The sequence below is a fragment of the Lentinus tigrinus genome (genome assembly GCF_003813185.1).
Source record: "Lentinus tigrinus ALCF2SS1-7 unplaced genomic scaffold L226scaffold_39, whole genome shotgun sequence".
Classification (NCBI taxonomy): domain Eukaryota; kingdom Fungi; phylum Basidiomycota; class Agaricomycetes; order Polyporales; family Polyporaceae; genus Lentinus; species Lentinus tigrinus.
In genome coordinates this window covers 159646-184232 of record NW_027137948.1, presented here as the reverse complement: position 1 = coordinate 184232, position 24587 = coordinate 159646, and the positions used below count along the sequence as shown (strand labels likewise).

General features: G+C 55.5%; 9 protein-coding genes across 9 annotated transcripts; 3 read left to right on the top strand and 6 right to left on the bottom strand.

The window, feature by feature from the left end:
• Positions 1 to 31: 31 nt before the first annotated feature.
• L226DRAFT_470443 (uncharacterized protein) lies at positions 32 to 1029 on the bottom strand (the record flags this gene model as incomplete). The annotated part of the gene is made up of 3 exons (XM_067676308.1): positions 32 to 141; positions 191 to 327; positions 389 to 1029. 3 exons carry the CDS (start codon positions 1027 to 1029, stop codon positions 32 to 34), a joined length of 888 nt encoding a protein of 295 aa, XP_067530814.1.
• A 2248-nt stretch (positions 1030 to 3277) lies between these two features.
• Positions 3278 to 4079, top strand: L226DRAFT_470587 (uncharacterized protein; the record flags this gene model as incomplete). Its single annotated transcript, XM_067676315.1, has 3 exons — positions 3278 to 3379; positions 3439 to 3588; positions 3849 to 4079. Coding segments are annotated over 3 exons (483 nt in total), but the record flags the coding sequence as incomplete, so codon positions are not given.
• L226DRAFT_539086 (uncharacterized protein) lies at positions 3851 to 6545 on the bottom strand (the record flags this gene model as incomplete). Its single annotated transcript, XM_067681626.1, has 13 exons — positions 3851 to 4281; positions 4338 to 4406; positions 4468 to 4557; positions 4633 to 4751; positions 4811 to 4953; positions 5006 to 5159; positions 5224 to 5431; positions 5485 to 5553; positions 5603 to 5613; positions 5667 to 6001; positions 6062 to 6182; positions 6243 to 6423; positions 6477 to 6545. 13 exons carry the CDS (start codon positions 6540 to 6542, stop codon positions 4177 to 4179), a joined length of 1671 nt encoding a protein of 556 aa, XP_067530812.1. The 3' UTR covers positions 3851 to 4176.
• A 1398-nt stretch (positions 6546 to 7943) lies between these two features.
• Positions 7944 to 10780, top strand: L226DRAFT_539084 (uncharacterized protein). Its single transcript, XM_067681625.1, has 13 exons — positions 7944 to 8230; positions 8288 to 8468; positions 8530 to 8656; positions 8719 to 9053; positions 9111 to 9121; positions 9178 to 9246; positions 9312 to 9519; positions 9599 to 9749; positions 9813 to 9958; positions 10043 to 10164; positions 10237 to 10326; positions 10395 to 10463; positions 10525 to 10780. The coding sequence occupies exons 1-13, from the start codon at positions 8153 to 8155 to the stop codon at positions 10624 to 10626; spliced, it is 1689 nt and encodes a 562-aa protein (XP_067530811.1). The 5' UTR covers positions 7944 to 8152; the 3' UTR covers positions 10627 to 10780.
• Positions 10781 to 13899: 3119 nt separating this feature from the next.
• L226DRAFT_526092 (uncharacterized protein) lies at positions 13900 to 14748 on the bottom strand (the record flags this gene model as incomplete). Its single annotated transcript, XM_067679029.1, has 6 exons — positions 13900 to 14014; positions 14065 to 14111; positions 14165 to 14293; positions 14340 to 14408; positions 14484 to 14510; positions 14626 to 14748. 6 exons carry the CDS (start codon positions 14746 to 14748, stop codon positions 13900 to 13902), a joined length of 510 nt encoding a protein of 169 aa, XP_067530810.1.
• A 1070-nt stretch (positions 14749 to 15818) lies between these two features.
• Positions 15819 to 16343, bottom strand: L226DRAFT_470548 (uncharacterized protein; the record flags this gene model as incomplete). Its single annotated transcript, XM_067676313.1, has 1 exon — positions 15819 to 16343. One exon carries the CDS (start codon positions 16341 to 16343, stop codon positions 15819 to 15821), a length of 525 nt encoding a protein of 174 aa, XP_067530809.1.
• A 2869-nt stretch (positions 16344 to 19212) lies between these two features.
• L226DRAFT_470550 (uncharacterized protein) lies at positions 19213 to 19953 on the bottom strand (the record flags this gene model as incomplete). The annotated part of the gene is made up of 1 exon (XM_067676314.1): positions 19213 to 19953. The coding sequence occupies one exon, from the start codon at positions 19951 to 19953 to the stop codon at positions 19213 to 19215; it is 741 nt and encodes a 246-aa protein (XP_067530808.1).
• A 571-nt stretch (positions 19954 to 20524) lies between these two features.
• L226DRAFT_470546 (WD40 repeat-like protein) lies at positions 20525 to 21532 on the top strand (the record flags this gene model as incomplete). Its single annotated transcript, XM_067676312.1, has 4 exons — positions 20525 to 20797; positions 20846 to 21168; positions 21215 to 21268; positions 21319 to 21532. Coding segments are annotated over 4 exons (864 nt in total), but the record flags the coding sequence as incomplete, so codon positions are not given.
• A 543-nt stretch (positions 21533 to 22075) lies between these two features.
• L226DRAFT_547844 (uncharacterized protein) lies at positions 22076 to 23109 on the bottom strand (the record flags this gene model as incomplete). The annotated part of the gene is made up of 3 exons (XM_067682530.1): positions 22076 to 22528; positions 22598 to 22682; positions 22742 to 23109. 3 exons carry the CDS (start codon positions 23107 to 23109, stop codon positions 22076 to 22078), a joined length of 906 nt encoding a protein of 301 aa, XP_067530806.1.
• Between the last annotated feature and the right edge of the window lie 1478 nt (positions 23110 to 24587).

The window sequence follows — 24587 nt, the reverse complement described above, 5'->3', positions numbered from 1 at the left end:
CCACATATAAAGGAGTCCTGCGCAAGGGAACTCAGTTCGCAGGGGTGAGCCCGATGAACTCGCGAAGCGCCTCGCGCTTCGCAGCCGTGTCGCCTTTGATAGGGAGGTTGTACGACTTCAGTAGCTGTTCGTAGCGTTCCTCTGACATTCGCGTTAGAGTTTATGAAGATATCTCCGACTGGCTGCTCACTCGTGAGATGCTCGAACTCGCCCTTCGTGTTCGGGAAGTTCTGCGGTGTCTTGCCGTTGGCCATCATGGGCGCCTTGATGAACATCTTGTTTGTCGTGACCGTCGCATTATGCAGCCGCGCATAGAGCCTTGCCTGGCTGTGAATGGCAGACTGACGTCAGCGGAGGATAATGTAGACAGGTCCAACGGAAGACGTACTCAAGCTTGATGGTATCAATCGCGCCGTCCACTTTCTTCTGCAGCTCCTCGATGGCGATCTCCGCTGCGGTCTTGAACTCGCTCGTGCCCTCCTCGCCCTGCACCTCAATGATCGCAACGTCTGCGCGCTGCTTCTCTGCGTGTTCACTCCGCCCGCTGACCTGCATCCGCGCGAGCTGACTCTGCAATTGCTGCAAGTCTGCCCCCAGCTTCTCCTGCGTGCGCTCGATGATATCCATCCGGGTTTTCAAGGCGAGGATCTCAGCGTCACTGGAATCCGCCGCCGACGGAGATGACGACACCGTCGCGTTCGGCGGGACAGGGACAGTGGCGAGGGCCTGGGATGCAGCTGCGATCTGGTCCGCGATGGCTCCGAACGATGCGGAGAGGCGATGTGCCCAGAGCGCGCTCACGTCGACGCCGTTGGTGGGAAGCCGGACCTCTGTGATGGGATGGAGCGGGCTGTCGCGCAGCGCGAGCGCGTGCTGCTGCGCCGGTGGTGTGGGGCCGTTCGGGTCGAAGGAGGCAGAGAAGGGCGAGGCGGGCTCTTGTGCGGGGGTATTTGAAGTGACAAGGGTCGAGCTGGACGAGTTCGGGTCGTGCTCGGGGCCCGAGGCGTGTGCGGGTGAATCAGAAGACATCAGATAATTGCAGAGTTTGTTGGCGATCAATGAGCGAAGACGGTCGATGAGAGCGTGCGTGCTGCGGAGGAGGAAGACGGTCGCGCCGGGAGCGCGATGAGCATCCGCACTCGTCCATATGTATACGGCCAAGCGGGCGCGGGCCGCCTGAGACAGCGTCCCTTGCTCATACGTCGTCAGTAGCCGCTCCCCCTGGGGTTCTCATGCCTCCTCATACGTGGGTGCGCCACCACAGCCTGTGTGCCCCCATCGCCTGACAGGGCGAGAAAATCCCGGGACGTCGCGGCGTCGGAGGCATGAAGGTGGGAACGAGCCGACCATATGCCGAGCGCCGATGAGAGTGCTTCGTTTGAGCGGTCGCGAGCCTTATGCGGGGCGAATGGCGGTTCCGTACAGCAAATTCCGGCTTCTTGCTGACATTAGAAGGCTGTCGCGCAGTGAGCCGTGCCCTTCGAAAGTGACACTGGTTGACATCGAACGATAATCAGGGGAAACCGGGCCTGCAGGGTGGATGCAAATGGGTTAGCGTGGTGTCAAGGTGGAGAAATTGGATGTCGCGCCTGCGAGTGGAAAGCGCAAGTAGAGTGCGGACACAAGGGAGCGCGTCCACGATACCCCACTGTGTACAGTGCCGTCACACACATCCTGGAACTGACACCGCTCATTAAGGCCAGCCACGGTCCCGAGAGGTGTTGTTGCTATGCGGGCAGTGCTGATTGTGAGAGAACCCCTGCTCTATAATCTGATAACGTGTCCGTGAGTGATGAGATATTGACTATTTCCCAGACTTGGGCCGGACGTACCAGCATATGCCTCCGGCATTCTCGTTGTTCGGGCCAGTCGAGGCCCCGGAATTGTGTAGGTGCGGGGCGGGTACAATGTCACGTTGGGCGCGGGTGGCGGGCGCGGAATTTATGGACCGGTCGAGTGTCGTCTAGACAAACGGTATGTGAGCCCGATGAGACTCGTGCTCTTAACCGTGGCGCTATGGCCGAATGAATGAAAACCGAGTCAGTATGCGACGATGTCGCACCCAAGGAGCGCATGATGCAGAGGGCGTTGGAAGACATACATACAAATTACTGTGTATCCTGAAGTATCAGATATTGACCTCGACTTGGGCAGAATTGAGATCCTCCCGCACAACGTGGGTCAATCTGTCAAGTTCGCTACTGAGCAACACGACTCCTTTAACCCGGTTCCCTTATGGAAACTCAGAAAACGTGCTGCAGAAGTAAATGAAGCCATTTCTATACGGGTCTGTTCTGTCAGGATACTGTGAGTAACCGGGAAGCTTTTAGTACACTCACTTCGACAGCCAAAACGACGAGGTCCCGTTCGTTCGTTAATCTCGAGTCGCCGTTGCACTAACGCATGGTCTCCAAAGATCAGGACTCGCTCTTTGCGTCAGATGCATGGTTGAGATACGAAGCTTGGGTTGTCGACAAGAGGAAACAAGGACATAGGATGGACGTGGTTGACTCGTCGAACCTGGGAAAGCCGGGCGCTCCGAGTGCCAAACTGGAATTCGCCGATAACCGGTTTCGGCAAAACTGTTCACCGCCGCCCCTTTGTCTTTGGCACTCTTTACCACCAGTCACTCGAACGTTCCTCTCAGGTTCCTCTTACTCTACCCCATCACTAAACTTCAGAATGGGTCTAAGAATTGTATATCCCTGCGGGCTTTGCCTTGAATCCTTCTACGACGAAGCGCCGTTAGTCGTGCACAAACGTATGTGCGGCCAGCGCAACTTCTGCGTGGTCTGCAAAAAAGACTACCCTACGTCACTCGAACTGCGGAATCATCTAATGCAGGTGCATGGCACCTACCAATCATGCAAGTTCTGTGATTGCCACTACGTCGAACGCAAGCATCTCGAAGAGCACTACATGTGCCAGCACTCATTCTGCTCCGACTGCAAATTGGTGCGCGAATTCCGAAGCTTGCCTTCGCTCACTATGCTGACCTAGAGTATCCACAGCCCTTCTCGACAAGGGAAGACTTGTCGAAACACTGGATACAGAGTCCTAAACATTTTAATTGCCCGCTTGACGGTCTGACTTTCCAGGACGATGCCGCGAGAATCAGGCACATCAGAGAAAAGCACTACTATTGCCAGGACTGCGACCGAGTACGTCTGTTCGGAAAGATATACCAATCACTTCCCTTGCTCACTTTTTGGTGTACCGCAAGGTCTTGCCGACTGCCCAAGCCCTGCAGGACCATTACGCCGAAAGCGTGCGACACGCCTTCTGCAAGGAGTGCAATGAACACTTTGCCTCGGAAGAAACACGACTCACGCACCTTAGGGCCCGGCATGCATCCAACGCCTGCGATGTCTGCAATCGGGTGCGTCTTCCGCTCTCACTGGCACTCATTCAGTCGGCTGACTCGCATGGTTCCTCAAGCTGTTCGACTCGCAGTACGGGCTCAAGGAACACTATGTCCAGAGCCCGCAACACGCATACTGCCAGTACTGCGACAGGCACCTCCGGGACAGGGCGGCACTCCTTCAGCACTACGCCTGGGAACATCATCTCTGCGAGAGCTGCGACAAGGTCAGACCGCAAATACTAGATCGATTCCTTGCTGTGGCTAAACACGTCTATAGGTGTTCCTCTCAGCTGTCGCACTCAGGGAGCACTACGTCCAGAGTCCTGCGCATGTGTATTGCCAGCGGTGCGGCACGCATTTCCCCTCGTGTATCGAGCTCTACATGCACTACGAGGGGATGCATCATTTCTGCGATATCTGCGACAAGGTGCGGGATACCTAGCACATCTTTTGTCTCTTGCTCGAGCTGACATTGCACTAATAGATCCTCCCGACTGCAGGCGGTCTGCACGAGCACCGTCGCCAGAAGCACCGCGGTACCTACTGCTCCCGTGGGAGCTGCCGGCTTCTCTTCCAGACGCCGCAGGACCTCGAGACGCATCTCAGCTCAGGCCACCGCATCAAGTTTGGCTTGTACGTGTCCAAGCATCGCAGTGCGCAAGAACTTCACTACGAGGTCGAGCGGTTCAGGAGAAGTGTGATTTATGTCGTCTAGGGTATGGAACGCGAATTGGAGGAAAAGGAAGGGAATGTCCGCATTATACTGCATTAATTGATTTTAATTACGCCGGCGTGGACCCTCACGCGCGACATTAGATATCAGAATCAGGCAGATGAGCGAGAATGTCGGCGGTGTTCACGCCCTGGAAGAGCTCGAAGTCGGAATTGACCTCGCACACCGTATTGTTCGCCGGGAGCTACAGACGATACCGTCAGTGACGCACACCCGGGACTAATGGCAACGGATACTCACAGTGCCGTTAACCAGATATTCCAACATGACCTGGTCAACGCATGCCGAGGGCGCACTCAGCGTTTGGTGCTATAGTATCCTCGACGTCAGCAGCCACATCACACAGGAATATGATTAGAAGTTCACGCACCCCGAAACCGTTCAGCCTCAGCAGAGCAGCATCATTCCCAAGTAGCCCAGCTAAAGCTTGTGCGTTCCTGAGCGAAGTGATAGGGTCGTACTGAGATTTGGTGACCGCACGTGAGTATCCGCACTCGGCACTCCACATCCAAAAGCAACCAAGCGGAAGACTCACCGTGTTAGAGGCAATCAGGACCTTATTCGCGAGCTTCTTGGTGAACGGGCCAGTGTACCGCTCGACAGCCTGGGCGGGCCAAAGCGGGCACGGGTGGATGATCGGCCATGCCGCCCCAACTGCAGTAGTCAGGACTCGATCAGAGCAGTGAGGTCGGGTATCGAGGGAACAAACGTACACATGTGCGAGACGTTCTGCGTTCCAGCAACAAGGCGATGGAAGACATCTGCCATGGTGATATCGAAATCGTCGATAGTGTCGCCGCAGACGATCGCATGAGGCGTGTAGGACGGCGCGTCGCTCTGCACCCGCTTGAACAGACTAGCTCCTCATTAGGGACAAAGGACGGTAAGCAGAAAGAATGGCGACGCACCCGCTGCGGGGAGTTGCGCCTAGGATCCTCTTTCCTAGTGACTTGGACCCGGACGGGGGCGACTCGCCCTTCACGGTCGCCACGAGCTCCGGGTATGTCTCGTTCATGAAGTCATTCCATCCTTCCGGGAAGTACATCTGGATCCGGAGCAGACCTGATGGAGAGCCATAGACAGGCATCGAGTCGAATCTCATATGTCCGCATAATGAGTGACCTACTGTGCAACTGCCCTGCGGTGAGCGGAATCGACGAATTCACCTGCGCCGCGTCGTGCGCAGCCTGAATCAGCGCCTGGAACTTGGCGTCAATGTCGAGCGGGCCGTCACCCTCGGACGCGGCGGGGCACCCTGATGGACCTGCGAGTGCGCATCCAGTGATCATGCCCTTGTAGACGGTGTCTGCAGATACAAGTTGATCGTCCCAGTCCTGGATAGGGGCGTCAGGGCGCCGACTGAGGGAGAGGGGGAAATAATACAGACCACGGACCAATCGTGGGTCGCGAAGACGACCGGATCTAGCACGCCGTCGAGGATGACCCGTCCCACACGCTAGGTCATGTTAGTCAACTAGTACATAAGCAAGTACGATGATCCTCACCTCAGGGAACACTGTCGAAGACAAGCGTCAGTCATGTAGTAGGAAGTCTGTGCACAAAACTCACTATTTATGAACCAAGAACCAATCAACGTGCCATACGAGTATCCAATGAAGTTGATCGGGGCATTGGGTCCATCCACCACATCAGCAATCGAGACAATGTCGCGTACAGCAGCTGCGGTGCCGACATATCGCAAGAACTTTCCGCTCCCGGCGTGGAGGCACTTCTGTCCGACAGCTGTGTACTTCTTTTGCATCGTTGGAGCCTGCGCGAGCAGTGCGGAGATCTGGGATGGGTCGGTGAAGTTGCCGGTCTCGTCGATCCCGGTGAGCTCGATGGTGCCCTTGAAGAACGCGTCATGCTCTTCTGCGCTGTCGAAGCAGTATATTTCTCCAGGACTGGGGCAGAGTGTCAGTCAGATGCAAGATGCAGTTCAGACTCTAGAGGGAGGTACGTACGTAGTTAGGTTACCAACGCCGCGCGGGTCCCAGCTGATGACGTCATATACTCCTCCTGAGAGTGCGAGTAAGTCGTCCTCGTACTGGATCATATCCTGCACTCCTGATTCGCCAGGTCCACCTGGGTTGGGTTAATGAGGATGTGCACGGTGTTCGATATCCATCAGGAGAAAGGGCTCACCGTAGTTGACAAACAGGGATCCACGCCGGGGGCCAGTAGCACTGGCCTTGATGATGGCAAGACGTGCCGTCCCGGCGAACGGGTTGTGATAGTCCAACGGAACGTCCAGGAACCCGCAGGAGAGCGACGAGTCACTCGAGCCAAAGCTGTCGCACGCCCCCCAGTGAATTCGAGTACTACCCTAAGCGTCTTCGTCAGTACGTGATCTCCAGAATTCAAAGCAGTGATACCCACGGACGGGGTGGCGAAACATGTCTGCCCTGCAATGAGAGCAGCAATAGTAATCAGTAACATATGCATGATTGTAAAAGCCGCACTGCTGCCAACGGAGGGTGCTTTTATACACACCTTGGAATTAGCCCAGAGCAGAGCATGATTGGTCGAGGTAGCCTTGGACGTCACTAGTACCGGTTGCAGTACGGATCATCTGGAGTGCAGGTGGAGTCCGAGGCGACATCCGCTCTTTCGCCGAGTCCACGCCCATCCAGACTCGTCATAGAGTCCGCCAAGAAGATATGCTCTGAATGGAAAGCAGAGAAGATGCTCGAACGATTGCAAGCTACTTCTCGACGCCGTAACACTTTGGCACTCCGAGTCGCCGCGTCATCTGACCTGCAAGAGCAACACGGCGGGTAGGAGACAGTACCAGACGACCCAAAGTGAGTAGTACCATGATCAAACCAAAAATTCCGAGAGATTGCGAGTAAGATGATCAGTGAGAGCAGGCTACTTGCATCAGTAGGGACTCACTACAATGTGCATAGTCGGAATACGAGTCGTCGATGTCACGAACGTTGAACGCCCAGAAACTGCAATGTATGCTCACGACTCTGTGCAGCACAAGCAGAGCTTTAACGGTCTATAGTTCAGCTATATGCAAGGTTTCGGTGTCCATGTACAGTCTTCGGTAGAGGAGAAGATCATGAAGACCTTGGAAGTTAGGAGGAGACGTGAAACTAAGAACTCGAACCGGGAGCCGGAGAGACCCGACGCGCATATCTCCTCATCTAATCTTATCTGTTTCTCTCCCTAATTAGTCATCAGGCGCTGGGGACAGTTGATGGTGACTCGGAGGTCCTCACCGACAACTATACCTTAACCTACTTATCGCTAGACTCTGTATCGTTCTTCGTTGCAGCGGCCTCAAATGTGGCAAAACGCTTCAAGCTTGTGCTCGAGAGTATGTGTACGGGATGCTGAACAAGTTCACCACTTTCGTCCCCACGCTCCCGACTCTCCAATACTACTAAATGAAACAGCGTTATGTAGGGGTTATCTCACTGATAATATTACCTTCCAGCATTCTCTGAACTCGGGACGCACCAGTCTAGGAGGTAGGTTTGTTTTGTACGCTCACAGCTATGCAAGCTATTCCGGTGCTACTGAGACCAGTGCGCGAGTTAAGTGTCCTTCTATTTGTCAGGTATGTTGCGTCTTGTATAGCGCAGTCCACGAGGTGACATAGCTTTCTGCAGTGCTTTCGGCACTGTGCATCGCGCCGTGTTACTAGTTCGTTCGCTTGCGCTTGAAATTGCTCTTCGGCGTGTAAATGCCGTCAATTACATGCAGGTATCACCGGCTGCATAGCAAAGCTGTCACGCAGTATATACAGCTGAGCGATGTCCAGGCGACGCGAGGTGTCTTGGCTCAGCGAGCCGCCCAAACTGACACTCATATTATCCGCTCAGCAGGTGCCGTTCTGGCCGGCAAGAATCGGGGCCGTAGAAAACCTGACTCTACTCTCATGGTCGCTCCACATGACCGTCAATCCTCGGACACCGTCTGAGAGCGTAGCCTCTACCAAGCAACCATTCAATTCATGGTTCTGCTAAGACGGCTAAGACATGAAGGCAAGATATAAACCTCCACGAACGTCCCGGAGAACATCGTCAGTTCCTGGCTACTCGAGGATGCTGCACTACAAGATATCTTCAATACTCGCTCTCTTCCTCGCCAGCAGGTCGTCACACGCCGCTCCGTCTCAGCACGTACGTCGTCCTGACCGCGTCCTAGAAGATATACCCGACTGATAATTCGTCTCGCAGGGTGACTCTACTATCGAGTGGGGACCCTGCGACCCATCCGTTGTGTCCGAACCGTCGCTGTCATGCGGATTCCTAGAAGTTCCTCTGGACTACCAGGATCCGTCCGTCGGTAACGCGCGGCTCGCTCTTGCCAAGGCCAACGCAACAGGGGAGCGCCGCGGATCCGTCTTCTTCAACCCTGGTCAGTCTTTCGATAGTCTAAGTAGAGGTGGACAATCTTGCTGATACTTAGAGCACTGCAGGTGGACCTGGCGACTCTGGTGTCGCAGAGCTTGGCATACCTGGATTCAAGGACGTTCTGCTCGCAGTGACTGGCGGCGTATACGACATCATCACCTGGGATCCACGCGGTGTCGGTACCCTCACTACGTTTGTGTTATCTCTCCCTCAGCGTTTTCACTTCGCATGTTGCTCACGATGTGTATCCCTAGACCCGGCGAGATTTTCTGCTTCGACAGTCTCGAAGAGTACCTCACCTTCTTCAACGGGACGATCGAGCTCACTGGAATCGAGGAGACCGGGAACTTCACCGACCCGGCGGACGTCAGCGCACTTTTCACACAGGCTCCGGTGATACAGAAGAAGTACGAGGAGCTTGGCCAGAAGTGCCTGAACGCGCCCACCGGCAAGTACCTCAAGTACATCGGGACTTCCGCCGCGGTCCGCGACATGGTCTCTATCGCGAACGCGATTGACGGCCCTGATACCCCGATCAACTACTACGGCATATCCTATGGGTCCCTCATTGGCTCTTGGTTCGTGAATAGTGAGTAGACTATTGTCATCACCGAAGGCTACGGCTGAGATACTCTCTGTGTACCAGTGTTCCCGGAAGTAAGACATGTTCCCACTTTCCGAAACTCATGGCTGACTGACTGGTATCGGTGCAGCGCGTCGGGAGAGTGATGCTCGACGGCATCGTCAACCCCGTCACCTTCGCCACCGAGAAGCCATCCGAAGTGCGTTCCCATCTTCGACCGTCGCACACTCGCACTGTCACTCATGTTCTCCCTCTGGGAATCAGCACTTCTCGCACCAGTTCGCCTCCTCCGACAACGTGTACAAGGGCCTCCTCACCGGGTGTGCACTCGCAGGCCCATCTGGCTGCCCCGCCGCCTCAGAAGGCGACGGACCGCTCGACATCGACGCGAAGGTCCAGGCGCTCATCAAAGCTGCGCACGATGCTACTCTGGTCAACGCGTCTGTCCCGCTCACGTCGGGGCAGTTCCGAGGTGCGTCGTCCCCGGTACGCGAGGGGATTGGACCGTCTGCTGATGTTGCTCGGGCCCTCGGGACAACCGGTTACTGCAGTGGAGTTCTTTGCTGAGATGTATGCGACTGCGGACTGGGGCCGCTACATGAAGGAGAACTTCACACAGATTGTGGAGACGATCAAGGGGGAGGCTCCCGGTGCGAACGTGTCTCTGACGAAGCGGTCGGATCGCTTCGTCCGTCGGAACCGGTGCGTTCTCTCCAATGTCGCCCGAAGACTTCATAGCTGAACCTGCGTTTACAATACCTGCAGATTGCTTGGGCGCACTACCTCGAACGACTCCCCTTCATACAGCATCCACGCCATCTCCTGCGGGGACGCAATTGACCTGCAAGGTGTGACCATGGAAGAGCAGTTCAAGGGTATAATCAACAACGCGCGGAACATCTCGCATCTGTGTAAGCCGCACTTCGCTCCTTGCTCAATGCTCGCAGCCTGAGCGAACGTTGCTTACACACGACCCACCTCTTTGCAACGCACAGTCGGCACGTACTGGCCCGCCCCGGACTATCTGTGCGCGTATTGGCCTGTCCGGGCGGTCGAGCGGTACCAGGGCCCGTTCAACAAGAAGCTCGCGAACAAGATCATCGTCGCTTCAAACGTGGTAAGTCCGACTCCGTTCTTCAGCTGGTATATCCGAGACGTTAGCTTGAGTTGACCTGGATGGCGCGTGCAGTATGACCCGATCACGCCGCTCCCGAGTGCAGAGGAAGTTGCGCGTCAGCTCGGCGATAGCGCAGTGCTGGTCAAGCAGAACGGGTTCGGGGTGCGTGTTCATCCATTGCTGGTCTGCCGTTAGGACGAGTGTGACTCATCACCGGGAACATATCGCAGCACTCGACTCTCGCAGAGCCGTCGACGTGCATGAGAAGCTTGTTCTCTGGGTATATGGCAAACGGAACGGTAAGTGGCTGCGTATACTAGGACGTAGCGCGGGTTGAGGCTGATGTAGCGCTTTGTGCAGCTTCCGACGAACAACACCCTGTGTGAGGTCGACGCGTTGGAGATCTTCCCTGGTGTCACCACCGCAGATATTTTGGCTCACCTCCCCAGCACGGATGTCTAGCCTCCCTCCGTTCCGTCACGTCGTCGATGTTACAGCTACAGAGTAGGAGTTCTATGATTTGTTAGAGTCGATGTGCATCACTTGGATATGAGGGATGGCTCAGCCTACGAATGATGACCTTGCTGTCCATTCTGCCTGAGAACAGCGTCCGGAGACAGCAAGGGCCAGGTCGAATAACCAGGCTAGACAGCACCAACGCTCGCGGAACTAGACAAACGACGTCGGAAATCCCGCGTAAGTAGACGACGCGTCGCAAGTCCTTCATCACATGACCGCGGCTTGAACGTCGCTCGCTTCTCACTGCAAGCGCTGCCCCATTGTGCAGGATGCAATAGTCATGTCATAGGCGAGAATGAAGGTAGCCTACAACAAGAATATTAGTATCATATAACACAATGCGATTGGTACATCAGAAGTCGCCAAAACTGCTGTGGAGGCTGAGGCAGCGCCCACAGCGCGGTTCAGCACAGCCAGCGCGCTAGTCTGACAGCATGAACAAGCGCCAGAAGCTGGCTTGTCCATGTTCACGTCTGCTGACTTGCATAAACGCATTCTTGTGGCCGACACAATTAATACACATGTTGAGAGGTTTACAAGGTATGCTCTGTGAAGTTTTCACGTCATGAACTATGTTAGATCAACTGATACAGGTCAAGAAGAGGTGTTACCAGAGGTCAAAGTGTGCGTCCAATTGCTTCTCAACCGATGACAACCTGGACAAGCGAATACGTATATGGTGAGTAGATACCCATATGCGCATGCGTACCAACTTTCGAGCTGTCAATCCAGCTTGTCATCATTCAGCAGGCCGCACAAGTTGACGTTCTCGCGGCCAGCGCCTCCAGCTCCCTCAGCGCCTCCCAGCGCGACAGCAGTTTTGGCGACTTCTGATGTAGCCTATAACGCCCCTATTGCACACTTATCGCACGGTGTTAATAGGACACCTTCCACCCGACTACAGAATGGGGCTATAAAGGGTTGATAGGCAGCCTTTGGAGTAGTGTTATAGTGATGTGATAGCCGTCCTACAGCACGGTGTGATGGATAACCTATCACACAGCTATCGCTTGCCTTTAGCCTGAGTCTATACCAAGCGATGTTGACTGGCTATTGACTGCCTATAACACGGCTTTAGACTCGGTCAATAGCGCAATTATAGCCGGGCTATAGCGATGTTGTAGGCAAACTATAACACTTGTCTATTGTTTGTCCTTTTGGCTTACAATAACATGGCTGTTGACCCGCTTAGCGCACCGTGTTATACTTTACTGATAATCTCGATCTATAGGCTGATAGCGGTCGGTCGATACGTTACCCATCACATCATGTAGTAGGCTATCCAAAAGGTTGTTACGGGCTACCTTCACTCTAGCCTATAGCATGACTATCGCATCCCGGCGCCCCGGGAGCTCCCCGAGGACCATCCAGACTTGCAGAACCACACGCAGGTCGACGCGACAGCACATACTTACAAGTGTTCCTGCTGTACATATTCGTCTGCTCGAGAGAGATTCTTCGTGGAGCTTCAGCGTGGCAACGCGCCTCCGCGTAGTTCCGTCCCTTCTGCGCGGTGTTATTTGGTCGTGCGCTGAATATGCGCCATTCTAAGTGATGAGGAGCCAAGAGCGGGGTGTCGTGTGGTTGTCGAATGTACGCCTTTCTGCGCGGCGCGGAGCCAAGTGCGCGGCGTCGTGTCGTTCTGCGCGGTATGGAGCCAAGGGCGCGATGTCGTACTGCGTGGTGTCGATGCGCCCCGTTGCGCGCTGTGCGGAGCCAAGAGCGCGGTGTCGTGTGGTCATCAAATGGACGCCTTTCTGCGCGGTGCGGAGCCAAGTGTGCGGCGTCGTCTTGTTCTGCACGGTGCGGAGCCGAGTGTGCAGCGTTGTGTCGTTCTGCGCGGTACGGAGCCAAGTGTGCGGCGTCGTGTCATTCTGCGCGGTACGGAGCCAAGGGCGCGATGTCGTACTGCGTGGTGTCGATGGGCCCCATTGCGCGCTGTGCGGAGCCAAGAGTATAGTCGTCGAATGTACGCCTCTCTGCGCGGCGGAGCCAAGTGTGCGGTGTCGTGTCATTCTGCGCGGTACGGAGCTAAGCGCGCGATGTCGTGCTGCGTAGTGGCGATGGGCCCGAGTTCGCGCGTGACGAAAGGCGCGGCGTCGTGCTACGTGGTGCAGATGCGCCCTGTTGTTCGCGGTGCGGAGCCAAGGACACGGTGTCATGTGGTCATGGAATGTGCGCCATTCTGCGCGATGCGGGTGGCGCTGCCTTCACACTGGTGTCCTCATAATGCGAAATCAAGTGCGTCACTGATGGCTACGAGAGGGTGTTGTACATATGGGAGTTGGTTTGCGCTTTGTGCCGACGTGAGCGGTTGTGAACAGGGTCGCGGCTTCGTTGAGGTGCTTGACGGACAAAACGGGCGTCCGCCGCGGCGTCGGTAGAGCCGGTGATGATGATGGAATAAATTGGGAGGACGAGGGAGACGGACCCAGATCGTTCTCATCATCGATGGACATGGAGGAATCGGGCAGTTGTTGAGGCGAGCGTTGGACGAAGAGGCTGTATGCGCGGATAGGAGACTGGAAGACGTCGTCTGGGTCTACTGGGCCGGGCGTAGGGAACACTTGCCGCCTGAGGGGGATGGGGAGAGCATGGGTGTGTCGTATGCGAGCAGAGACGATTTGGAATTTGGAGGAGTGCGGTGGGATAGGGGAGAAGATGCACGACAGGGAGACATGCTGGAATCACGCTTTGATTGTCTGAACGAGACGTAGTCCACCTTTGTCAGTATGTTTTGTAGTGCATCGAATGATGGCGCGAGACTCACCTGGTCTCCTGGCTTGCTTTGTATCTGTGTCGCTACTGTGCGCCGATCTACGCGGTGCGGAGCCAGGCGCACTGGTGGCGCGGCGTCGTGCTGCGTGGTGTCGTCTGGTGGTCGGGTGTGCGCTGTTCTACGTGGTGCGGAGCCAGGCGCATTTGTGGCGCGGCGTCGTGCTGCGTGGTGTCGTCTGGTCGGAAGAGTGTTAGAGAACGCTTGAAGTTGAAGGGTCTATGTAAGTGTTTGGCACGTGGCAAGGACTTCGGAGCCGAGACCGTCAGGAACGAGGGCGCCCACCGACACTCACAGGCACGCCGGCAGATCTTCGTGGCGATTGCATTTTCCGATTCCTGTGCCGCATGTCCCTCATGTATGTTCTGTAGCAGTAGTCAAACATTCCAATCGAAAATTCTATAGTACATTATACATGACGCAATTGATGTTCGAGTATTCTACTCGTCGGCAGCAGGCTCTTGAACAGCCTGTTGAACAGGCTGTTCGCCTACCACAGGCATCCTCGCGACGTAGTCCTCGAGGTCGAAGTGCGCATTGAGGCGCTCCGCAAGACTTGGGGTCGCATTAGCGGCAGGGGTTCGAGTGGGATGGGATCAACTTACTCGATTTGATCGCTGGCGCGAAGTACGCCGTCGCGAGCACCATGAGGCTATCAACGTGTGTGTTAGTACGAACGTCGGTGTGCGGTACGCTGCAACTTACGGTGTCAAGCCTCATCGTCCTGGTCCCCTCCCACTTCCCCTTCCCCACGCGCTCGGGGGCAGTGAACTTCCGCCCCGAGCCCGACGTCCTGCCGCCGTTGCCCTGGGAGAAGCCAAGGTTCCCCATGGCCTGCGGAAATGAGGACGGGGGCATTGGAAGATGCGCGGCAACGTACCCTGAGGAAGTCGTCCCAAGCGAGGTCATCCCGAGGGCCCTTCTTGGTGTGGAAGAGCATGTCGAAGAACTGTGCCGCGGTACACGGCGGCGACGATGCTGCCAGTGAGCGCCGGGTACGCGAGGTGAGGCGAATATCACTTACCGCCTTGTCCTCGGTGCTCAGGGAGCACTGCGGCATCCGAGGGGACGTGTGTGGGGTGCGCGTGAGGGGTTACGGCGGGAGAGAGAACGCGGCGGCGACGACGATGAGCGGCAGGACGGTGACGCACTGCGAGGGCACTTACCGACTTGTCCCTTGCGCTCGCCGACGTCTCTTTCCTCTCCTCCCTCTCTTTCCTCTCCTTCCTCTCCTTCCTCTCCTTCCTCTCCCACTCCTTCCTCTCCTTCCTCCCTGTGTTACGCGCCATCGGAGGGGAGTCGGAGGGGAGATGCGAGGAGTGCTGGGGCGGTGTGGTGGTAGAGAGAGAGAGAGAGAGAGAAGAGAGAGAGAAGAGAGAGAGAGAGAGAGAGCTGCCTGCCGCAGCCTCTCAGTGCGAGACTTATGGTCGAATGGACTAGACGCCCTGCCGGGTTAGTTTCCGCGCAAGTATATACAAGTAACGAAGTTAAATAACACTTATCGGTGTCTGGGCGATGAAGTAGTATGTTGTCTATCTTGTTAATGCAGTCGAACGAGACCGTGAGCGACTCATCGAGCTCGTATGTCTTCGTGCTGTTCTGGCAACGAAGTCACGAGGATTCGTGCCGTCCTTGATGTGTGTGTGCCGCAAAGCCTTTGTCGCGGTGTGCCAGGCCGTGCAGCGTAGACGTGTAAGCGGGGTCGGTTCGTGAGCATCTCGGAGGGTCTGCAAGTGTAGAGCATTAGCGTCCACGTGACGAGTCTCGTAGGTGTAAGTGGCCCAGATAGGTTATTTTAAACACCGGGCGCCCACTCCGAATTAGGCAACGGAGGCGCTGTGATGGAGTGGCACATGCTGCGGTAGGAGGTCGGGATGATGGCGTCAGTAGATACAGAGCGGCGGTCGACCGCCGACTGTGCACGGGGGGGCATCGCACCAGATGGCGGCACGAACGATGGACTGGGTGACGTGTTGTAGGGGTCCATCGCCATACCAGCAAATTTGGTCGCGTAGCGAACAATTATTTCGAACATGGCCTCGCCGTCGATTTGCGGGGTGAGGAAACTCAGGACCTATGGCGGTTGAAGAGGAGGATGGCGAACGAGAGCGTTTCAGAGTCGGGGTGGGACTTAGAGCTTTCACTGGTCAGCAGCTGGGCACCTAGTACTGGCTGCATCGCCGACATGTTGACAGGGACACGGGGGATAGCTGTCGTCCATGCTCACCGAGAGTCGTTGCATAGACTCACAGGAAAGGGGCATCAAAAATGAAGTGGTCATCGAGGATAACAAAACAGTACAATATGGGAGTCGTCATATAGCAATATGATACACATACCAATCGGACGCGCGACGCAGTCAACGGCTAGATGGTCCAGCAGCCACCGACGCTGCACTCTTTCTCCCTTTTTTCTGCTGAGAATCGGTAGCAGCGGCAGGAGGATCCAAAGTGAAGTCGTAGTCCTCGTTGACTATCTCCAGGAGTTCGATCTCCCAATCTTCGAGCTTCTCGAGCCATTCGGAGTTGTAGCAATTCCGCCATAGGCGACATGGAGCTATCCCAGGGACGGTCTTGCTCTCGTCGCGCACGTCGCGTGTTCGAGGAGGATTCCCTCTGCTGCGCCGCTGCTTCGGTGGTTTCTCCCAGTGGCCGATATACTTCGCGTCCAAGGCCCACAGGAAGAGGCGCAGCTCCAAGCTCTGCCATTCGGCGATAACGATCCGGTAGGAAGGAGGATGCTTGACTTCGTCGCCGTCGGTCTCGTCGCCGCTCATATTGCAGGCAACCATCCGCGCGAAGAGGATGGAGTGCCGGCCATACCCCATATGCACAATGACATAGAGGCGAGATTTGTACAGCTGCGAACTTCCGTCAGCACACATCTTTGAGGAACAATACATAGCTCTTACGGTGCCCATCCGAGCGTTCCTCGCCGCGCGGCGTCTGATCTCGGCCTGCTGATCCTCTGACGTTGGCTTCATTGCAGCGCGATATGCGCGTCGGAGCGTCACCATATACTGATCAATCAGCTCGCCGAGGAACTCATCGGTCAGCATCATTGCGGGCGGGGGATACATGGCGAAAGCCCCTCCTTCGGCCTTCCTCTGGAAGGTGCGAATGAGGACCAACCTCGCGTGTTTGTTCAGGGCGAAACTTTTCCATCCGCGAATGAAGTTGATATGGAAATTATCTGAGGTACAAGCAAACGTCTTGTCTCCGGCCTTGTAAGCGGCTTCCTGCGCGTCCGTGAGCATGGGGTGCAGGACGAGTAGGTCAGTGGTGTCGTTCATTTGCAAGAGCGTCCGCATGTGTGCATGCATCCTCGACTTCAACAAGGTTAGTGAGTAGTACGAGTGGGAATGATATTCGGGTTACTCACGATCTGGCGGGCCCTGTGCACCTTCTCGATGGCATCCGGGGTCATGGTGACTTCTTGTCCACGTGCCTTAGCAGAGCGTTCCATAGCCTTCTGGATAGCAGCCGCTGCACGCGGCAACGCGTGTTCAGGAGTGGCTTGCGTGGTGGCATGATGACCCAAACCTCCCTGACTACGCATCGTTCGCAGCTCTTCCAACATAGCTGCTCTATCAAACAGTCAGCGTAACTGATGTATTCGTTCAGAAATTCACGTACTGGAAGGTACGGTTGTCTGCATTGAGTTGACGTATGAACTCCGTTTGGTCGTGAACGATCTTGTTCAGTCCGTCTAATTTGCGTAGAAATATGAGCATGAGCTCGGGATCCCCAGTGGTGACATTGATGGCCGGCTCGTCGGTGTCAATCTGGCGGGAAGAATGGCAGGGTTAGGACGACGAGAGGAACTTGGAGGCAGAAGAAGGTACATACTTCAACGGGCCGCGGAGTCGGAGTGGTTCGGTCACCTTCATTGAAACTCATGCCTTGAGGTCCATCAAATTCCATATGTTGCGTTCCATGGTCGGGATACACTGAGTCGTCCACAACGTCCATGTTCACGGCTCTTCCCTGTGAAGTTGTCAGTGATGGGCAGTATCCAACAACGTCTGCATGCCCACCTTGCCTTTCTCTGCCACTATGATGCGACCGTTTTCTTCGTCGAACGTCTGCGCCATAGAAGAGTGATCAGAACAAAGCGACAAACTCGAATTCCAAGACATACCATCTCTTCCATGTCTTCGTCCTCGGAACCAAGAGTGCGCACTGTCCCTTGTGCACTGACGAACGAGGAGCTCCTGGAGACCTCTGCCCTTTTCTCAGTAGACCCTGATTCTTGCGAGCCCTCAGAGTGCACACTCGCTGCCGAATTATGCCTAACGAATTGTAACGCCGTGGCGGACGGTGGTTGTACAGGGCAGATGGGTTGCAATTCTGAGCTGACGGCTGTCCTCTGGGCCGCTTGCGAGTGGAAGGAGCCCTTCGAGGGATTGGCCTTGAGCTTAGCTGAGAATGCATCGTCACTTGCTTGTAATTGCGCTTGAGCTGCACTTTTGCCATAGAGATCGACGATGCGTGCACGACGTATGTCATCCAGAGCTGTCCACAAGCTCCGTATGCCGTCTTCGGTCAAAAGCTGATTCCGCTCCTCATAGTATAGACCACGCAAGAACTCCATTAGGGAAGCTGGCAGCAGCGTGGGTCGGACGAGATGCAAAGGGACTTGCTGTAGTGGCGCTGTGGTTGCCTGCGGCGCCGACTGCGGCGTTTGGGCGATATTGATGGGCTGAAGCGGCTCAACGGGTTGAAGAGAGGGGACGGGCTGAGGAATCGAGTCCAGCTGAGGCATCACCGCGGGATCAACGTGTTCCATCACCGCGACGGGCTGGGGAACCGCGGCGGGCTGGGGAACCGCGGCGGGCGGAGGAGCCGCGACGGACTGATGAACCGCGACGGGCGGAGGAGGCGCGACGGGCGGAGGAGGCGCGATGGGCGGGGGAACCGCGGAGGGCTGAGGCACCACAGCAGGAGGCGGAGCGCGCCCAGGGACCATAGTCGGCTGAGGGAGCGTCGCGCGGGAAGCTGTGCTCGACGAGGCTACCGACACCCTAGAACGCGCCGCCGTGCGCACGGATGCGCGAGTTCCGTGCAGAGGAGTTTCTCTCGAGTGCCTCTTCCTCTTGGATGGCTCGTCCTCCGCCTCTGCCTCCGAAGAGCTTGTGGAAGCTTGGTCTGCTGCAAGTCGCTCCCGGCGTGCATCCGAATCCTCTCTGATTGCATTCTGAACTAACGTTGAGCATACGAGCGTGAGGCGTACCAGAGAGGAGCGTACCTTGAAGTAGGAACCCATGCTGAGGGGGTTGACGTTCGCTTTCTTGCGCGATTGACGAACTTGCTTCGTGTTGCGCACTGCCTTGTGGATACTTGGGCCCGCGGCAGGTCGCTTCTTGCCGTCCAGGACACTCACAGTTTCAAAGGGCCCATCTTGAAGAACCGTGGAGAAGAGCCCTTCGGGTGGAACGTTAGTGGCTGGGGTAGTGGCTGGGGGAGCGGTAGGGTGGCTCATGGTCATGGATAGTAGGAGAGTCGACCATGGCGGGACGATGACATAACAGAGTCATTGTGCCAAAGTGAGGTAAGGAACGGATCCCATGTCTCGCCAGCATACTCTTGACCCTGGCTTTCATTGTCTCATCGGTGGCCACTGACCAAAGCGCGCTGATGCGTCAGTATTGTGTACAGCTGTTTGGCCCGATTGACGCTCAACTCAGACATCGGCAGGTACATCACGACTCCGTTCAAGGGGGACGCGTCGCGAACTAGATTATATACATATGATCATAGGACAACCTTGTTACCATGCACTCGAACCCGATAGAGACATGTGTCCTTTCCACCCCAATTGTCCAGGATCTCCAAGACTACCACGCCGAAGTAGAGGCCTTCCTCGACGGCTGCCGAGCTGATTGGGAATGTTTGAATGTGGAATGGCGCGAATATGTTGTAGTCGAAGCTGGCCAGCGTTACGAAGAGCTGGTTTCCGTGTCTCGGAGGAGTGGCTCGCCCTGGAGCGGCCGCGTGAAGACGTTCGCCGCGCGCCATGATGTCGTGATAGAGGGCTACATTTCGCTCGCCTTCAACCAAACCCCACAGGAGCATCTTCCGCGGAGCTTGTCCAATGTCGGCTGTGATCTCGAGAGGAATGTGTTCGATGGTGGCATGAGTGGGGGAGATGAACGCATGCAGTCCGATGCCGAGTTGACCGGAGCTACCATGGATGAGCCAGCATGCACCCACACGAAGGTCATCGCTCAATGCGGCCTCTGGAGCAGTAGCCTCAGCCACGGAAGGTGCGGAACCAAGTCCAGACGTCCTGAGCGGAGGATGAGTAAGCTGTGGGATCACTGCCGCGCCGTCCTGGAAGAGCGCGTATTCTCGTCTGCCAACGGGATCACGCAAAGCAGCGGAAACCACACGCTGGACGTAGGCCTCGAGTTCTGGAGGAACCGGCGTGTCGGTCTTCGGCAAACGGTCGTAGGATGACGAGACTTCTGGAGCAGTAGGGGGATCCGTGCCCATGCCTGGGTGTCGTGAGGCTACGTTGCCTAGAGCAATAATGGCGACGCAAGTGACGGAGATCAACGCTCCGAGCAGCCGCACCACACGGCTGAGCCACAACCTGCGACCAGTTCCATGTGGCGACACACGGCGCACTTTGGATGCAGAAAGCGCGGAGTCGGCTTCTGGCTTGGAATCCTCGGTATCACGCGTCCGTGGTCTTGCTTTTCGCTCTGTCTCGAGGTCAGACAAGGAGGTTGGAACCTGCAGTGCGGTGGTAGGCGTACTTGGGGGTAAGGCCGGTGCCTGAGTTTCGTACACAAATCTGTCCTCGAATGTATCCGAGGAGTTTCCTTGTCCACTTGCTTTTCGAAAGAACATGTAGTAGCTATGTGCATGGACGAGTAGTTGCCACGAGCCTAGTGGCGAGCTGTGGATAGTGACGGCGAAGAGTTGAAAGAGAGCGCCGTGTCTCTTGGGCCGCAGCACGCGGAGGCTGGCGCCTACACCTTGCTTTGTTCTTGGTCACGATGAATATCCGCGATGGCGCGTATCTCGCTCGCTCCGAACACATTCCATCCTCCTCCTCAACATGTCTCTCAGGTACGAAGAGGTTGGCAGGCTGCAGCGTGGTCTTTTGGGAGGAGTCTCTGCGGTCGCGTTCAGTCCTGAAGGCACATACATCGCCACTGCTGGGATCGAGGATCCGAAGGTCTACATATGGCGCGTCGCTGATAGCAAGCTATTACACACATACACCGGGAGCCGTTATCCCTTTTTATCTCTAGAGTGGCTTCCCGGGCGCGAGGATACTGTCCTCTGCGGGTCGAGCGACGGCTACATTGCCATGCTCAGATTCGATGCCGTGAGTACCGATATCATATGGTTGACCATTCGCTGACCTGCATTAAAGGATATATCGGAGGTAACAGGGTCCTGGGCCCATGGGTATCCTGTTGAACGTCTTGCTGCTAAAGATGCCCGACTCGTATCCGGGGCACACGCCGAAGTAAGCGTGTGGAAACAACTCAACCATGGTACGTCTCGAGCCATTCATTGGGTGAATAACCGGACATATTCGTTCATAGGCGAATGGAAACACGTCGGTGACTTGAACGGTCCCCCGACAGATTCAAAGAACGCCGACGCAGACTTCATCGTTATGGGAATTCACTGGACTAAGACCAGAGTCCACCACTCTGTGGTCGCGATCTCATACATGCACCACGGTATAATGTAAGTGGTATGCCTGCGTCTAAACTTCACAGCTCATTTCTTGCAGTATCTACAATTCATATGACTGGAATCGGCTGCAGGTGCTCACCCTCAGTGATATGTGGGTGCTCTAGTGACCTCGCCGTTCTTCGAATCTGACACACGTTCAAGTGGTGGTTCGAGCATGTCCCCCAAAGGTTCGATCATAGCATTGACCATCATGGGCGCGGGTTTCGACTTATACGATCTGGACACGGGCGATTGTGTCATGTCGTTTGCGGATGAGTCCGATGGATCGCGGACCGTTCCAGTCCTCCTCGTCCATGGCGGGCGCGCGCTTCTCGGTGGTTCGACAATTGGGCGCGCCACCCTCTGGAATGTTCAGAACAAGCGAGTTCATCAGACTTTCACCCCCAAACATGAGTTCACAATGCAACCGGGGTGTTCTTTCAAACTGAATGCTTCTTGCAGTGTACGACACGATTCTGGCTATCGCCGTGCGTCTCACTGTCCCCCTCCGTATTTTCCGACAGTGTCTCACATTCACGACCAGGCTAACTACAATACCGCGCTCGACCGATTCCTGCTTGCCACAGGTGGGAGCAATTCTGATGAAGAGTCTACAGTTGTGATCTGGATGGCCCGTGAGTATGATAAGTGTATCAAGTTGGTCGCATTGTCTTACCCGAACATAATTAGGCTCAGACTCACCCCGCAAGGCTCGACGATGCTCTTACGGGGTCCCTATGGTGTGTGGCCACCTATATACCTCCCTCTCGCATGTTGTAACCAGAGCGTTTTAGTTCATCTTGATCGTAGTCACTGTGGTTGCATTCGGAGGCCTCTTAGTTGTGCGTCACGAGCTAGCAGTAATCATGGACGAGTTATAACGTAGGGAAGCTACTGTACATGCGTCGAAGATGCGCAATCAATCTGAATTCTTCTCCTCCAAGACACGGACTTCCTTCGCAGCGTGCGTCTGCTCTTCTTCCATCCCAAGCCGTCCCTTCAAACGAGCAAGACTTCTGTCGATCCCATCCAAGTGAACCGTGATCGGGATTTCAGCCGCTCCGCTCGGCGAAGCGTCGCTGAGGCGGTCTCGGAGGTCAGAGAGCTGAGAGTCTACCGCGGTCAAACCATGCAAGGCATTGGCGACGTAAGTTGCTGCGAGAACCCTGTACTGACGCAGGCTCTTTAAGACTGACTCCCGGTGCTTGAGATCGCGCATCTTGTGGCGATTGCCGCTGAGGTGGGTCCAGAGCTGCCACAGCAGATCGTCCAGGGCTCCGGCAGTCTCGAACTCCTCCTGCAAGCAGAGGCTGTGGACGTTGGTGAGGTATACTTCCAGTGCTTCCTGTTGAATTGACACTTCGCCTGCGTCCTCCCTAAGCCCCGAAAGTGCGGTGGTGAACCAAGAGAACGAAGCATGATACGTTCAGAGAACGTCTACATCGAGCCCGTTCACAGAGCCCGCGTTGCCGATTAAACCCGAAGATTCCATCGCCTGGTTCATATACGCGTTGAAGGCGGATATACTGTGACATCATGTTAGCCTAAGTCAGGAGGGCGAGGGAACAACAAGGAACCGACGGACCTATTGACCGTCCCGTGAAGCTTCGACGAGAACATTTGCAGGTCGCGAGCGGCAGCCCGAGATCCCTCCATGAACTCTGTCAGGCTGTGTGCTAGCGCATCCTTGGCAGTGAGGTTACTGGACTTGACCATGGCGATGAGGTCACGAACAGCTAGTTCCGCGTGCTGCACGTGGTTGACCATATCCAAATGCTCTGAGCTTGTCACAAACCCATCAAGAGGGTGATGATGGCACTCCAATCGAGAAAGGGCTTCCGAACCACTCTCCGTGGGTACGTACATCGGCGAGGTGTTGGGGGCGGGGCAGAAGGGGAGCAAGGAGATCACAGGATATTCATCAGCAAAATCTCTTAGAGCGCGCAAGCGCATGCAATGAAGGCAATTCGAATACAATCACAAAAATCCATGGAATCTTTGTGCGAGGGATTGGAAGCGCGTGCGCTGACCTTCCCCCAAAATTGGAATCTGCGCAATCTCCTTGCAATCTCGCAGAATTGCATTGCATTCACATAGAATAGCTCAGGATATGAGAGCGTTTCTCAAGGATTAGCGGTTGGAATTGATTGCAATCCCCTAGAATGAACGGGACATCGTTAAGACGAGAATGATCACACAAGTAGACAGGTGGAAATGTTATTTATTGATTATGTAACACGAGCAATACACATATACATCAGTAAGTAACAGGCTAACACAACAATGGCACCATCTACGAGAGAAAGGGGAGAGAGGCGCGCGGAGGTGGGGGGGGGGTTACTAGTCCAGGCGCATACAAGCATCAAGCAACAGGCAAGCAAGAGCTCGCAGGAGCACGCAAGCAGTTCAAGACGGGAGCCCCAGTCTAGCTATGAGCACGTGGCAACGACGCATTAGCGGCAGACCTCCAGAGTCCAGCGTACAGGCGAGAGGCAGTCAAGCGACAATAAGCAAGGAGGGAGCCGTGTGAAGACGTTTGAACTTGGACAGCGGACGTGGAAGCGGGCAGGGCACAAGAGCATGGTAAGGACGAAGTCTCACAGTGGCGCAGGTGTAGGCACAGAGTCCGGGTTCCTTGTGATCTTGTAGTCCCACACATTCGTGGCCTCTAAGCCGAGATGCAAGTTGGTGGGCAGGCAGGCAGGTGGCTCTTGCGGGCTTCCAGTTGCGCATACAAGGTGAAGGAAGAAGGGAGAAGAACGATGACACCTCGAGACGTCCGAGTCCGTGGTGATAAAGATCAGGTCGGAGCTCAAAATCAGCAAACAAACAACAAAGATCGATAAGCGTCGGACCTCCGGATATTTGAATTCCGCTGATTCCAAGCCCTTACAATCTTATCAGAATTCACTGCAATTTCCAGGACGCCTTGCGCAGAATTGTTGAAATTAGATTCCTTTGCAATTGCGTGCAATCCGGCCCGGCACTTTGCAAGCACAGGAATCCTCGGAAGTGTTTGGAGATTTTGCTGATGTTGGCAAGCGCTTGACTGGGCCACGGCCATGAAGTGCGCGCCTGCACTGTGGAACATTGACACGGTGATGGTCAAAGCCACGAGGAATGACAGTGGGACCTTCATGAGAACGAGAGCAGAGAGGAAGATATTGCCGATGTGGTGTGCGAGGCTCAAGAACCAAGGGTCTTCATCGCGCTTCTGACTAGTAGCGGACAGCTGGACGTGTACGGAGTGTGGCGCGTCTGCAGTTTGACTTGTTCCTTCACTCCGGGCGAGGCCTTCGATCTAGAAAAGTGTTCAGTAGTCAGTATATCGCAGGCAGCAGAGCATCGGACGGCCGCATACTTCGCTTTCTTGGTCGCTTGACATGGAGCAGGTGAGGCGACTCTAGGTGATGCTCAAAAATAGGACCCGG